Below are 13,287 nucleotides of genomic sequence, written 5' to 3'. Positions count from 1 at the left end.
CCCCCCCCCGGGCTGCTCTGCCGGCGGGAGAGCCCGTCACCCCCCCGCCCCCCCCCGGGCTGCTCTGCCGGCGGGAGAGCCCGTCACCCCCCCGCCCCCCCCCGGGCTACTCTGCCGGCGGGAGAGCCCGTCACCCCCCCCGCCCCCCCCCGGGCTGCTCTGCCGGCGGGAGAGCCCGTCACCCCCCCGCCCCCCCCCGGGCTACTCTGCCGGCGGGAGAGCCCGTCACCCCCCCCGCCCCCCCCCGGGCTGCTCTGCCGGCGGGAGAGCCCGTCACCCCCCCCGCCCCCCCCCCGGGCTGCTCTGCCGGCGGGAGAGCCCGTCACCCCCCCCCGCCCCCCCCCCGGGCTGCTCTGCCGGCGGGAGAGCCCGTCACCCCCCCCGCCCCCCCCGGGCTGCTCTGCCGGCGGGAGAGCCCGTCACCCCCCCGCCCCCCCCCGGGCTGCTCTGCCGGCGGGAGAGCCCGTCACCCCCCCGCCCCCCCCGGGCTGCTCTGCCGGCGGGAGAGCCCGTCACCCCCCCGCCCCGCCCCACCCCACCCAGGCTTCCCATAGCAGCAGCGTCTCCGCCCCACGGGACCCTGCACGAGGCCCTCAGCAGCCTGGAGTCAGGGGGAAAACCACATCCACCCCCCCACGGTGCACACCTCCTCCTCCCCCCAGCCTGGCCAGCACTGACAGCCCCCCCCACCCTCAGGAGCACAGGGTGCCCGGCCCAGGCCCAGGCCGGGCCCATCCAGCCCCAAAGAAGGAGCTGAGGCCTCCGGTGTTCATGTCACTTTATTGCTGGCTGGGGTGAGTACAGAAGAGGACGGGCAAATGGCAGGCACCACTCAGAAGACTACAGGTGGGGCAGGGGCGGGTCGCACTGGATCCAGGCCCCAGCCCAGCCCAGGCTCTCAGTCCCCCTCCACGCCCCCTGCGCTCTGTCCCTGATGGCTGCCGGGGGTGCGGGGCAGCCTGCCTCAGACTCTGGCCGCTGCTCCCTGGCCCTCACCCAGACGTGAGCGCCCCAGTTCCTGGCCGGCGGGCAGGCGCTCTGCTGAGTCACACCCGGCCGGGCCCCAGGGCTCTTGGCACTGGGGGCTTTGCACCCCAGCTCCCTTGGTGGAGCAGCCGGTCTGGCTAAAGGCACCGTGGGGGTGAGGCCGGGACGGGCGCCAGGCGGGGGCACCACGGCCTCCTGTGCAAAGGCAAAAGGACTAAGGCAAGGGAAGGAGCTTCACAGTATCCCGCAGGCCGGAGGGAGAGGACCCAGGCCCGGCCCCCACGGACAAAGCAAGGAACAGAGCAAGGAAGTACCGGGCAGGGCCCCAGGCTTGGCCCCACCTGGCCTGTGCCCATTCACCAGGGGCTGTGGGCAGGAGTTGCCCATTCAGCGCAGCCTGGCTGGCCCGAAGGTCATGCTCAGGGCGCTCTCCTGGGGGCAGGGCTGGCATCTGCATGCAGCCCTGCAGCACCGGCCCCATTGGCCGAGGGCAGAGACCTGAGCACTCGCCCCAGCAGTGCCCCTGGCCGCTGCACTGCCCCCACCCTGCTGCCCATGCGCTGCCCAGCCAGGCCACTGCAGCCCCCCAGCAGGGCCCACAGCCTCTCCCTGGCACAGCCCTGCAAGCGACAGCCAATTGTCGGGCCTAGCGCCTGGCCCGGGCCTGGGCCTCCCGCGGTGCTGGGAGCCGGGCTGGGGCCTCTGTCCAGGGGGACAGCCCGGAGGCACAAGGAGCCCAGCGAGGGGAGAGGGCCAGCCTGGCCCAGCCCCAGTTCCCTCCCCTGCCTGCAGGCTCTGGCCTAGCACGCGCAGGAGGGGCACCTCCCATGGGACCAGGAGAGGCGAGCTCTCATCTGGGAAAGCCCACAGTGGGTAGCACAGCGCTCCCCTGGCCTCAGGGGGGAGCTCCCAGCCCCCCCCCCCCCCCCCCCGCAGACACCCCCCAGGAAAACACTGCAAGCCTCCCCCCAGCAGGGCAAGCCCACCTGTGCTCCTAGGGACACTGCCGGCTGGGACTGACCCAGGGGCTCAGGCTGGGGACAGCCAGGCCCAGCTTCATGCTCCCTCCCCCAGAGCCCACGGCAGGGTTGGGGTAGATCTCCCCTGGGCTGCTGGGCCTGGCTGGGGCATCCCTGAGCACAGCACGGGGGCGGGGCAGGGCCAGGCCGGTCTCCTCAGCCGGCTGCTTTGCTTCCTGCTCAGCTCCCTGGGGCTCAGGGCCTGAAGCACCTTTGGGAGGCTGGCAGGAGCTTGGGTCGGCTGTGGCGTTCCCCTGCCCCAGCAGCCATCTGCAGTCTGTGCTGGGAGAGGCGCTGCCCCTGGCAGGGCTCTGGGTACGTGGCGCTCTCCCGGGCTTTGCTGGGCCAGGTGTGCAGCTCGCTGCAGAGATTCAGCCCTGTCCCCAGCTCCCCTTCCCCGGCAGCTGGACTGAGCTGCTCCCTGACTGCCTCTTGCAGCGCTCAGCCCCCTCTCTTTGGCTGTTCTGACTGTTCCCCTTTGGTGAGAGCCATGGGAAGAACTAGGCCTCTGCGCGTTTTCTGGGAGAGGAGGTTCCGCTCCCCGACGGCTCAGGTCCCCGCGGGGGCAGCGGCTCGGCAGCCCTTGGGCTCTGGTGGCATTGGGAGGCTCTGGGGTCCCGGCCGCCCCGCTAGGTGGGCGAGTAGCGCTCTATAGTCCGGTCGCCGGGCAGCAGCGGGCCCGGGCCCAGCAGCTCAGCTGCCTTCTCCTGGCTCAGGCCCAGGTGCTCGGCGGTGAAGCGGGCCAGCGGGAAGAGGCTCTCCATGCCCTTGGGGTCGCCCAGGAAGTGTGAGGTGTGCGCCAGCAGCTCGGCCGCCTTCTCCTGCTTGAGGCCCAGCTGGTCGGCGGTGAGGCGCGCCATGGCGTAGACGCCCTCGGGGAAGTCCAGCTTGGCCTTGCCCTCGGGCCCGGCCGCGTGCATCTTCATGTGGCTGATGAGGTTGCGCTGCTGGGCGAACTTGCCGCCGCAGACCTGGCACTCGTAGGGCTTCTCGCCCGAGTGGATGCGCATGTGCTCGGTGAGCCGGTACTGGCGGGTGAAGCGCATGCCGCAGGCGTCGCAGGCGAAGGGCTTGAGGCCCAGGTGGCTGCGCATGTGGCGGGTCATGGTGCCGCGCTGCGTGAATTTCTTGCCGCAGATGGTGCAGGGGTAGGGGCGCGTGAGCCAGTGCGTCTTCTCGTGCTGCCGCAGCGTGGCCGGGTCCTTGTAGGCCTTGTCGCAGGAGGCGCAGCGGTAGGGCCGGAGGAGGTCGCCCAGGCCGGGGCCACCCTTGTCCAGGAAGGGGCCGGCCGGCTCGGCGCCTGCCTTGTGGTATAGCTCCTCCTCGGTGTGGGCCTCCACGTGAGCGTTGAGCTGCTCCGAGCTGGGGAAGCCCTTGCCGCAGGGGATGCACACGTATAGGTTGTCGCCCAGGCTCTCGGGCTCGTAGGCCAGGTGGTTGCAGTAGGTGCCCAGCGTGCCCCTGGGGGAGGGGCCCTCGCTGCTGCCCGTCTCCTCGCTGGTGCTATTGTCGTGCTCCAGCTCGGCGCTCTCCAGCCCAGCATAGTGGGCCTGCGGGGGCAGCGGGGGAGACTCGGCCTTCTCCCGCTCGCACTCCTTCTCCGCCTCACACTCCTCCAGGTAGGCGCCCAGGGGCTCGTGCTTCATCCAGCGGTACAGGAAGTCGCGGCCCTCGGGCCGGGCCGGTGGCTCGGCACAGGGCGGGCTGCCCCGGAAGCGCTCGGGGGGGTGGATCACGCCGTCGCCCGCCAGCGGCGAGTCCCCGTAGGCGGCGCTGTGGTTGGTCAGCAGGGAGGCACCGCCGGGGGGGCTGTCGTGCCCGGGGGGCAGCGAGGGCTCCCTGGCTTCCCCCGGGTGGAGCCTCTCCGGGGGCAGCAGCTGCGGGGAGGGGCCGCTGGGGCTCTTCTTGGAGAGGTCCAGGCCGCAGGGCGGGGAGCAGTGCCTCTCGGGCGGGCACAGGCCGGGCTGGGGCAGGGGGGCGCCCGGGGAGGCGTAGAGCTCCCCGCACTGCGTGCTGAGCGCCTCCTCGCCCGGGACCACGTCCCCCGCCCGGGGTGGGCCCGAGTAGCAGGCCTGGATGACTGGGGTGCCGGCCTGCAGCCCCCGGGCCAGCTTGCTGTAGGGGCTGTAGCCGCCCCGCAGGTGGCAGTACTTGCCCGCACGCTTCAGCTTCCTCTTGCACAGGGCCACCAGGGCGGGCACCTGCAGGTAGCTGGCGGCCGCCAGCACCGCACCCAGGCCCGGCTCGCCCGGCGGCAGCTCGCCCAGCCGCCCGGTGTAGATGAAGTCCAGCACCAGGCGGAAGACGCCCGGGCTCACCATCTCGTGGTCCAGGTTGAGCAGGTTGTCGTGCACCACCAGGGCCTTGAGGTAGGCGCTGCTGGCCGCCAGGATGTTCTTGTGCGCCCGGAACAGCGCGTTCTGCACCACGATGATCACGTCGCACAGGAAGCCCTTGGCCCGCTGCGTGTTGAGCTGCAGGAGCAGCTGCCGGGAGTGGCTCGGCACCTCCATGGCCTCGGGCCCGGGGCTGGCCCCGCCACCTGCAAGAGACACGCGGTCAGCGGCTGCCGGCGCCCGGGCTGCGGATCGCGGGAGGGAGCAGCGAGCCGGGGGCGCCGGCCGGACCCCTCCCCCGCCGCTCCGCGCTCGGCCCGGCCCGGCCCGGCCCGGCCCGGCCCGCCGCAGCAGCAGCAGCAGCAGCAGCTCCGCCTGGATCCGCGGCCGCGGCGCCGCTTCGACGGGGCGGGAGGGGGCGGCTGGGCGCTACCTGCGGAGCAGAGGGGCCTCCTGGCCTGGGGGGCGGGGCCGGGCCGCGCCGCCTGCTCCGCTCACTGCCTGCCGCTGCCGGGTGCCAGCCCTTATATCGGCCCGGTGCGGGCTGGGGGAGGGGGCAGAGCCCGGCGGCGGCGCGGGGGGAAGGTGACATCACTCCCGCCGCTCCCAGCCCGCCCGCGAGCCCGGCCCCACCTGAGCTGGGGGGGCACCTGCCGCCGGCCGGGCCCGCCGCCCCTTGCCCCGGGGGAGCCCCGCTCTCCCCGGCCCCCGCCTCCAGCAGCGCCGCGGCCGAGACCCAGCGAAGGCGCCGGGCCGCCCAGCCCTGGGCACAGCCGGCGGCGATGGGGCGCTGCGGCCCGCGGCGGAGCCCCACATCCGGCGGGCCGCCCGGCGCCCTCGGGGCCGCGTGAGCCGGAGCGGGAAACGGGCCGAGCCCCGAGAGCGGCCCGGCCCCGTCCGGCGTGACCCTCTCCCGGCTCCGGCTCCGGCTCCGGCTCCCGCTCCCGCTCCCGCAGCTGCGCCGAGAAAGCGCCGCGCCGGCCCGGACCGGCCCCGGCGGCAGCTGGGGACGCCCGCGGGGCTCCCGTCCATGGCGCTGGGGCCGAGCCGGCAGGGCAGCATCCGCCGCCCTCGTGGGCCACGTCCCCTTGCGCGCTCCCCGCGCTGGCTGCCGGGGCCTGGCCCGGGGCTCCCCCGCTCGCAGGTGGCCAGTGGGGGCCGAGAGCCAGAGCCGGATCCGGCCGCAGCCCGGGGGCCGCCGCGCTGCAAGGGGGTGTCCGCGCCCCTGGCCGGCCCCGAGCGGGAGCGAGCGACCAGCCCCCGGTCCCTGCGAAGCGCCCGCCCCGCGGCCGGGCTCCTCCGCCCGGCGCCCCTCCTCGGCTCTGGGCTGCACTCCCGGGCCCCGGGGCACCCCGCTCCCACGGCCACGGCCCACGCGCCCTCCCGCGCCCGCGGTACCTGGGGGCTCCGTCGCTTCCGCCAGCCAGCCGAGCTCCCGGCGGACTCTCATGGCCCCCGAGCGGCCGCCTCAGCCCCTGGGTCCCCGGCGGGCGCTGCCCGCTGCCCGCTGGCGCCCCCGGCCCATGCCCGCTCGGGCCCCGCGGCCCGGGCGCTGCCTCCCCGGGGCGCTGCGCGCTGCGTGCCAGGCCCGCGGCTGGGGCGCAGCATGTGCCGCGGCGCTCGGCCGGGCGCAGAGGTAAAGGCCGGGCTGCGAACTCCCCCTGACCCCGGCCTGAACTCCGCGCTGCCAGCGCCTCGCCTGTTAAAGGGACAGCCGCCGATTTCCTCCTCCCCGGCCGGGCGGGGCGGCGGGCCCGGCTCAGGGGGCGGAGCGGGGCCCCTGGACGGCTCCCCGCGGAGCTGCGCCTGGACCGCCGCGGGAAGGAGCCGCCCCGCTCCGGCCTGCCCGGCGCTGGCAAGAGCCCGCTGGGAGCGGGAGAGCCGCAGCGCCGGTCCCCAGCCCGGCTCCGCCGCGGAGAGCGCCCGGCCCGGCCCGGCCCGGCGCTGCCCAGGTACCGCGTGAGTCCGCCGGGCGGGGAGCGGCGGGTCCCCCGGGCTCTGCCAGCCGTGGGGAGCTGGGCGCGGGCCGGCGGGGGTGACAGGGGCCGAGGGGCGCTGGCGAGGCCGGGCCGGACACTCCCGCTGTGGGGCCGGGCTCTCCCTGCGCTGTCCCGGACCCGGCTGCGCCTCCCGCCCCGCAGCGGCACCTACCGTGGGCTCAGGGCTCCGCACGGGCCCCCGGGGGCGGCGGCGCCTTCTGCCGCCATGTGGCGTCCCTCGCTGCTGGCCCGGCCGTAGGTTGGAGCACGGCGGCCCCGCACCCCACCGTCCCCAGCGGGGCTCCGGGTGGGCAGCGCGGCGGGCCGGGGGGAGACCCAGAGCACGGCCGGGGGCGCGCAGCAGCCGCGGGGGCTGGAACCGGCTCCGGCCCTCGTGCGGCTCTGGGGAGCCCGGGCTGGGCGCGGGGCGGCAGCGGGAGCCGGAGCCGGGCCCGGGGGGGTGGGGGTGACTGGTGCGGGGCGACAGCGGGAGCCGGGCTCGGGGGGCGGGGGTCCCGGGGGGCGCAGCCGGGCGGCAGCGGGAGACGGGGCGGGGGATCCCGGGGGGGCGCAGCGGGAGACGGGGCGGGGGATCCCGGGGGGGCGCAGCGGGGCGGCAGCGGGAGACGGGGCGGGGGACCCCGGGGGGGCGCAGCGGGGCGGCAGCGGGAGACGGGGCGGGGGATCCCGGGGGGGCGCAGCGGGGCGGCAGCGGGAGACGGGGCGGGGGACCCCGGGGGGCGCAGCGGGGCGGCAGCGGGAGACGGGGCGGGGGATCCCGGGGGGGCGCAGCGGGGCGGCAGCGGGAGACGGGGCGGGGGACCCCGGGGGGCGCAGCGGGGCGGCAGCGGGAGACGGGGCGGGGGACCCCGGGGGGGCGCAGCGGGGCGGCAGCGGGAGACGGGGCGGGGGATCCCGGGGGGGCGCAGCGGGGCGGCAGCGGGAGACGGGGCGGGGGACCCCGGGGGGCGCAGAGGGGCGGCAGCGGGAGACGGGGCGGGGGACCCCGGGGGGGCGCAGCGGGGCGGCAGCGGGAGCCTGTCCCCCCCCCCGCCGGTCCTGGGAGGCAGAGCTCGAAAATGAAAGTCGGGTTGGGGGGTCAGCACGTGACTGCCAGCGGCCAATGGGCTTCGGGAACGCGGCGGGGGAGACAGCTTCGGAGGGGCCCCCAGGAAGGGGGGCGCTGCCGTCCCTGGGGTAAAGCGTGATGGGCGGGGCTGGGAGCGTTTCCTGCCCTGCCCGGCCGGGCTGCGGCCCCCGCTGGCCTGCACGAACCCAGGCGGTGCCTCAGTTTCCCTGGGCGCAGCAGCCGCGTGTCCTGTGGTGGCTTCTCACACCTCGGCCAGGCCCTGCGGGCGCTTCGCAACCCAGGCAGCGGGTGCCCCCTTCCGCCCCCGGGAGCGGGACACAGGCGAGAGGAGGGGCCTGGCTGGTGCGAATGGGAGCTGGGCTGGGAGGGGGGCAGTCTGGGCTGGCTGGAGAGGGAGGGAGGGAGGGAGGGGACCAGGGCCCGGCTCGGCGACCCCTCTGGGCCCCTCTCCCCAGGGTGGATGGTGCTGACGGCTGCTGGTCCCCTGTGCTGACCCGTCTGTTCTGCGCTGTGTCCCTGTCGCCTGATAACCTCCTGTTCTCCCTGCTGGGCGAGAGTCGCCTCTGGCTGCGGGCGGGGCAGGGCCGGGGACCCCCCTCCCTGATCTGTGACAGACGCAGAACAGAGGGGTCAACACAGGGACCAGCAGCCGTCAGCACCATCCATGCTGGGGAGAGGGGCTCAGAGGGGTCCCCGAGCCGGGCCCTGGTCCCCTCCCTCCCTCTCCAGCCAGCCCAGACTGCCCAACTTGGCAGGCCCCTGCTTTGTCCTGTTCCTGGGGAAGGAAGGTGTCACTTGGTTGCCAGGGTTACAGAGGCCAGGGAGGGCCACTGCCTAACTGTGAGAAGTCATCACACCGAACCTCCCTCCCCACTAGACACTCACGCTGCACCCAGGGAAACAGAGGCACCACCTGGCATTACTGCAGGGCAGTGGAACACACGCAGCAAAACAAGGGGAAGAACCTCCCCCCCCACTTTATCACATCTCCCCCTCAGGGCTGAGCTGAGCCAGTGACCAGGGGAGTTCTGGTTCCTTCCTGTGGGACAGGGCATCAGCTGTGTCAGTGGGGTCCAAATGCAGCTGAAAGGGTCACCACGTGCCACCCCCCCCAGCCAGGCACCCTACCCCTCTCCCCCCGCAAACTGCTGGTGGCTCTCCGGAGCCGCCAGCCCCGACTGGCTGTGTGAGAGCTGCCCTGCGGCCCAAGCCAGCTGCAGGAGGAGTTGCTGCTCCTGCCACACACTTGTCACACCAAGCAGAGGGGTGAGCGCATGGAGCCGGCAGAGGGCGCCCACGTGTGCAGCTCTAACGAGCCACTTCACCATGCGCCGTGTCCAGTTTACTGCATGTGATGATCTGACAGCGTATTGGACAGCCTGGGGCCACCACTGGTGCTCCCCTTAACGTGGACCACCTCCACGTCACATTCCTGCAGGAGCAGACTCCACCTCAGGAGCTTGGCATTGGCACCTTTCAGCTGATGCAGCCATGTCAGTCAGGAGAGAATGATCAGTATACACAGTGAAGCACTGCTCAAACTGCAGTTTTTTTAAGGGCCCACACCATGGCCAGGCATTTCTTATTTATGGCTGCATATTTCTGCTCCCAGGCAGCACCTTCTTCCTTAAGCACACAATGGAGGTCTCTCCCACTTTTCATATACCTGCATTAGAATCCCACCCAGCCCAGTGGCCGAGGTGTTAGTGAACACCATAAAGGGCTTGTCAAAGTCTGGGTTTCCCAGCACCAAGGCCTTAACCAGGGCCTCCTTCAGCGCACAGACAGTCCCCTGGCTTTGCTCAGTCCGGACCACCCTGCTTACACAGTGATAGGGGCTGTGATGGAGTTAAAATGGGGCACAAACCTCTGGCAGTATCCTGCCATCCAAATGAAGGCCTGGACCTGCTTGTTAGTCTGGGGCGCTCATTCTCTGATGGTCTCCACTTTAGCTGGCTCTGGTTTTAAGCAGCCACTTCCCACCTTTTGGCACAAGTAGGTTACCTCAGCCATTCCCACCTTGCATTTCCCTGCTATGACAGTCAGTCCAGCCCGTTGAAGACGGTACAGCACAATGTTGACGTGAGACACACGGTCCTCCCATATTTGGCTGAAGACAGAAATGTTATCAGAGTAAGCAAGGGCAAGCTCTCCATCCACCTCCACAGCTGATCCACCAGGAGTTGGAAGGTGGCAGGCGCCCCCCTGAGGCTGAAAGGCAGGACTAGGAATTCAGAGAGCCCCTAAGCAGTGATTAAAAGCAAACTTCACTCTGGCATCTGGATCCAGAGGTACTTGCCAGTATACCTTGAAGTCTATGGCCATGAGGGAGTGGACTTCCTCCTGCTTGTCAAAGAGGTCATCAGGCCTAGGCGTTGGGTAGACATCAGACATGGTAATGGCATTAAGCTTGCAATAGTCCACACAAAAATGGATCAACTCACACTTTTTTTGGGGACTAGCACTACAGGAGAGGCCCAAGAGCTGGATGATGGCTGGATCACCCTTAGGCCCAGCGTGCCCTGGACCTCCCTGTCTTGATCCTGGGCCCTTTTTCTCATGGCTGTGAATGAGCAACACTTTGCAGGAGGGTGGGTATCCATCTCTATTCAGTGGATAGCCAGGTTAGTGAGACCAGGCCAGTTGGAGAACAGCTGTTGGTGTGAAGGGAGCACCTCTCTGATCGCTGTCTGCTGGGTACGTGTCAGTTGGTCAAAGAGAGGAATAGATTTCAGCAGGGAGTCAGGTCCAGTCCCAGGGAGCAGATCCACCAAGGGATCATCCTCCTGCTCCCCCCAGTGCCCGAACACAGCCAGCACTACATTCTCCCTGTCCCAATACTGTTTCATCATGTTGACAGGATATACCCGAGGGCTGTGAACCTGGAGACAGTTCCACCACATACTTCAACTCACTCAGACAGTTGATAACCCTGAAGGTGCCATCCCAGGCAGCTTGCAGCTTGTTTCGCCACATGGGTATGAGAACCATCACCTGGTCCTCAGTCGCATAGGCACAGGCCCAGACACTGCGGTCATACCAGACCTGCTTTCCTTGGGCCTGGGCCAGATTCCACCTGGCCAGGCCCATGAACTCAGTGAGCTTCTCCCAGTACTCTACCACCAATACCCCATGAGGAGAGGCCTTTCCCTTCTGCTCATCTCTCAGCAAATCCAGATGTCCTCTCACTTTCCACCCCTACAAGAGCTCAATAAGGTAGAAGTCTGGGGAGTCCTGGGGCACCTGCCTGTATGCAAACAGCATGTGAGGTAAATACATGTCCTAATCTTGAGGGTGCTGGTTCATAAACATTTTCAGCATCTGCTTTAGCGTTCCACTAAACCTCTTCACCAGCCCACTGGACTGAGGGTGACAGGCTGTGGCCCAGGTGTGCTGGACCCCACACTTCTCCCACAAGCACTGCAGCCGGGCTGCGTGAAGTTAGACTCCTAGTCAGTAAGGACCTCCTTGGGGAAACTCCACTCTGCTGAAAATGGTCATCAGTGTGCCAACCTCACAGAGGGCAGAGCCATTGCTTCGGGGCAGCAAGTGGCAAAATTTGCCACCACCAGAATGTATTTTTTCCCAGATCAGGTTGTCTTGGTGAACAGCCCCATTATATCCATAGTTACCTTCTGGAAAGGCTCCCTTCCCTGGACATTCCGCACCCTCTGGCAGGGGTTGCAGGATCGGCAATACTGTTGGTCTGCAGCAAAGACTCCCAGTCAGTAAAAGTTCTCTAAGAACCTCTGCTTTGTGCACTGAATAGCCTTGTGTCCTGAGGCCAGGACATTGTAGGCCAGGTACAGCAGCCTGAAGTGGTACCTTTGGGGAACAACTAGCTGCTTCCAGAACCCCTATGACTCCACTTTCCCTGCGGAACCCATTGTCACATCCAAATCCCTTTTCTCTTAGGAATCTTTCCCTGCAGCCTTCCAGATGGGGTTTGCCTGTGCTGAGGCCAGCCAGGGCCCTCAGATTCTGCACCTCGGCCTGGAACTCAGCGGCCATGGAAGGGATGGAAACCTGTTCCCTCTCTCTGCTTGGGTCCAGGGCCACAGGCCTGGCTCTTGGGCTCCCCCTGTCTCCCAGGGTAAGATCACGTGGTTCTGGCATGGTGCCCTCCCCTAGCCAGGGCAGAGCACCCCTTGTTTTCTCTAGCTATACATCAAAACCAGGACACTATGAAGTTTACCTGGCCAGTTCTCCAGGTCACACACCCCGCCCCCCCCGCATCAGTGCCTTAGCAGACAAATTATGATAACACCCCCCACCTCTTCGGGGTCTCCTTATCCCTTCATTTCAGCTATGTTCTTGTTATGGGCACCTTGAAAGGGGTCCTATCTATACCCTTCAAAGTCTAGCGAGAGTTGGGTACCACCCAGTCTGGGGCCACCACATTGGGCTGGGACAGCATCACGTCTGCATCCGTCTCCCACAACCCGACTCTCCTCCTATCTGCCTCCAGGGGGACAAAGCACTTACTCTACAGAAGCAGCTTTGCATCTGGACCCCTAGAGGAGCTGGCCTGAGGGGCTCCTCCTTCCCAGGCTGAGGGCAAACTGCCAGCTCCCACTGCCTAGGAAGACCGTCCCTCCTGCAGCTGATCCACCACCCATGAGGCCTCCGATTCCTCAGCGTGTCTGGGAACATGGGGCACTGGGCCTGCTTGTGGCCCTTCTGCCCAGAGTGATGACAAATCAGGTTCTATTGATTCCCTCAGGTTGGTTGGCTGCCCTGCTATTGCTGTCCCCCTTGGGAGGGTGAGGGACTTACCTGAGCACCCCTTGTGGGGGGCCCCAGGGTGACTCCGCTTCTGCGCTGCTGTGAACCGGTCTCTCTTGGATTCCTCTTCACACCTGAGCCACTGTCTGTAAACTCACAAGCCAGCTCCCCTGTACTGTGCAGGTCCTTTGGCTTCTGGTCCATCAGCCATGTTCTTAAGTTGGGGGGGGGGGGTCAGATTTCATACAGCTGCTCCAGCACAATCAGCTCAACCAGTTTTTCCCTGGTCTGAGCCCCTGCCCCATCCGCCCACTTGCAGGCATATCGCCCCATCTGGAGGAGCAGTTCCAGGTAGGTCTCCCCAGGGGCCTTCTGTGAACTCAAACTTTTTCCTGGTATGCTCTCTCTCTCTCTCTCTCTCTCTCTCTCTCTCTCTGAGAGAGAGAGAGAACCCAAATGTCCGTAAGAGGGCTTTTTTGAACAGTTCATGGGCCCCTGCTTGAACCCCCTCCGTCGAGCTGAATATCCCTAGGACCTCGGGATTCAGTAAGTGGGTGAGATGCAGAAGCTTATCTGCAGATCAATTTGATATACCTTGTAGGCTTTTTTAAAGGCATGAAGGAAAGCAATCGGTCTCCCTGACCTCCTTACACTGGGACAGGACACTCATCTCAATGCTCTATGCAGTTCTGGGTCCCCTGCTCCCATCCTGATCTACCACCGCAGGAGTTTCTTTAGCTCACAGTTCTGCCATCACCTGTTCACACTGCCGTTGTCTCTGTCCTGCCAGTCTTTCTCCTGTTCGCGTTGGTCTTTTTCCCAATCTTCCAACATTTTATCCTCAATCCCAAAGGGGCTCCCCAAGTTGGGGCCCTGGCTCCCCTTTCACCCTGTCCAGCCTGCCAAGACTCTCCAAATCACCTGCTCAGCTCCCATTCAAACCAGCCAGGCCCCTTCTCCCACCTTTGTCCTGTTTTCTGGGGAAGAAAGGGCTCACTTGGTTGCCTAGGTTACAAATGGCCTGGAGGCCAGTATGTTGGTGGGAGAAGTCATCACACCTAAACTCCCCTCATCATCATATGCCAATGCTGTGCCTAGGGAAACCGAGGCATGCACCTTGGGTTTCTACAAGTAGGACAGTAGGAAACACA

The 13,287-nt window shown here is 67.9% G+C and overlaps 1 protein-coding gene across 2 annotated transcripts; it reads right to left on the bottom strand.

Moving 5' to 3' along the window:
- Positions 1 to 1,940: 1,940 nt before the first annotated feature.
- LOC142023269 (hypermethylated in cancer 1 protein-like) lies at positions 1,941 to 6,829 on the bottom strand. Of its 2 annotated transcripts, none has more exons than XM_075014043.1 (2): positions 6,494 to 6,829; positions 1,941 to 4,548 (listed from the first exon to the last, which is right to left on the bottom strand). In XM_075014043.1, exon 2 carries the CDS (start codon positions 4,517 to 4,519, stop codon positions 2,636 to 2,638), a length of 1,884 nt encoding a protein of 627 aa, XP_074870144.1. In that variant the 5' UTR covers positions 4,520 to 4,548; positions 6,494 to 6,829; the 3' UTR covers positions 1,941 to 2,635. The 2 variants fall into 2 exon arrangements, with proteins under 2 accessions (XP_074870144.1, XP_074870143.1); XM_075014042.1 differs by lacking the exon at positions 6,494 to 6,829 and adding an exon at positions 5,741 to 6,469.
- Positions 6,830 to 13,287: the final 6,458 nt, after the last annotated feature.

Source organism: Carettochelys insculpta, chromosome 19 (assembly GCF_033958435.1).
Source record: "Carettochelys insculpta isolate YL-2023 chromosome 19, ASM3395843v1, whole genome shotgun sequence".
Lineage (NCBI taxonomy): Eukaryota > Metazoa > Chordata > Testudines > Carettochelyidae > Carettochelys > Carettochelys insculpta.
Note: the sequence above shows the minus strand (reverse complement) of the source record. Positions and strands in the feature narration are given on the sequence as shown.

Coding starts and splice junctions, on each gene's coding strand:
- LOC142023269 (XM_075014042.1), bottom strand. CDS start 5,792: ATGAGAGTCCGCCGGGAGCTCGGCTGGCTGGCGGAAGCGACGGAGCCC. Junction 4,549..5,740: donor GGAAGCGACGGAGCCCCCAG/GTACCGCGGGCG, acceptor TGTCTCTTGCAG/GTGGCGGGGCCAGCCCCGGG.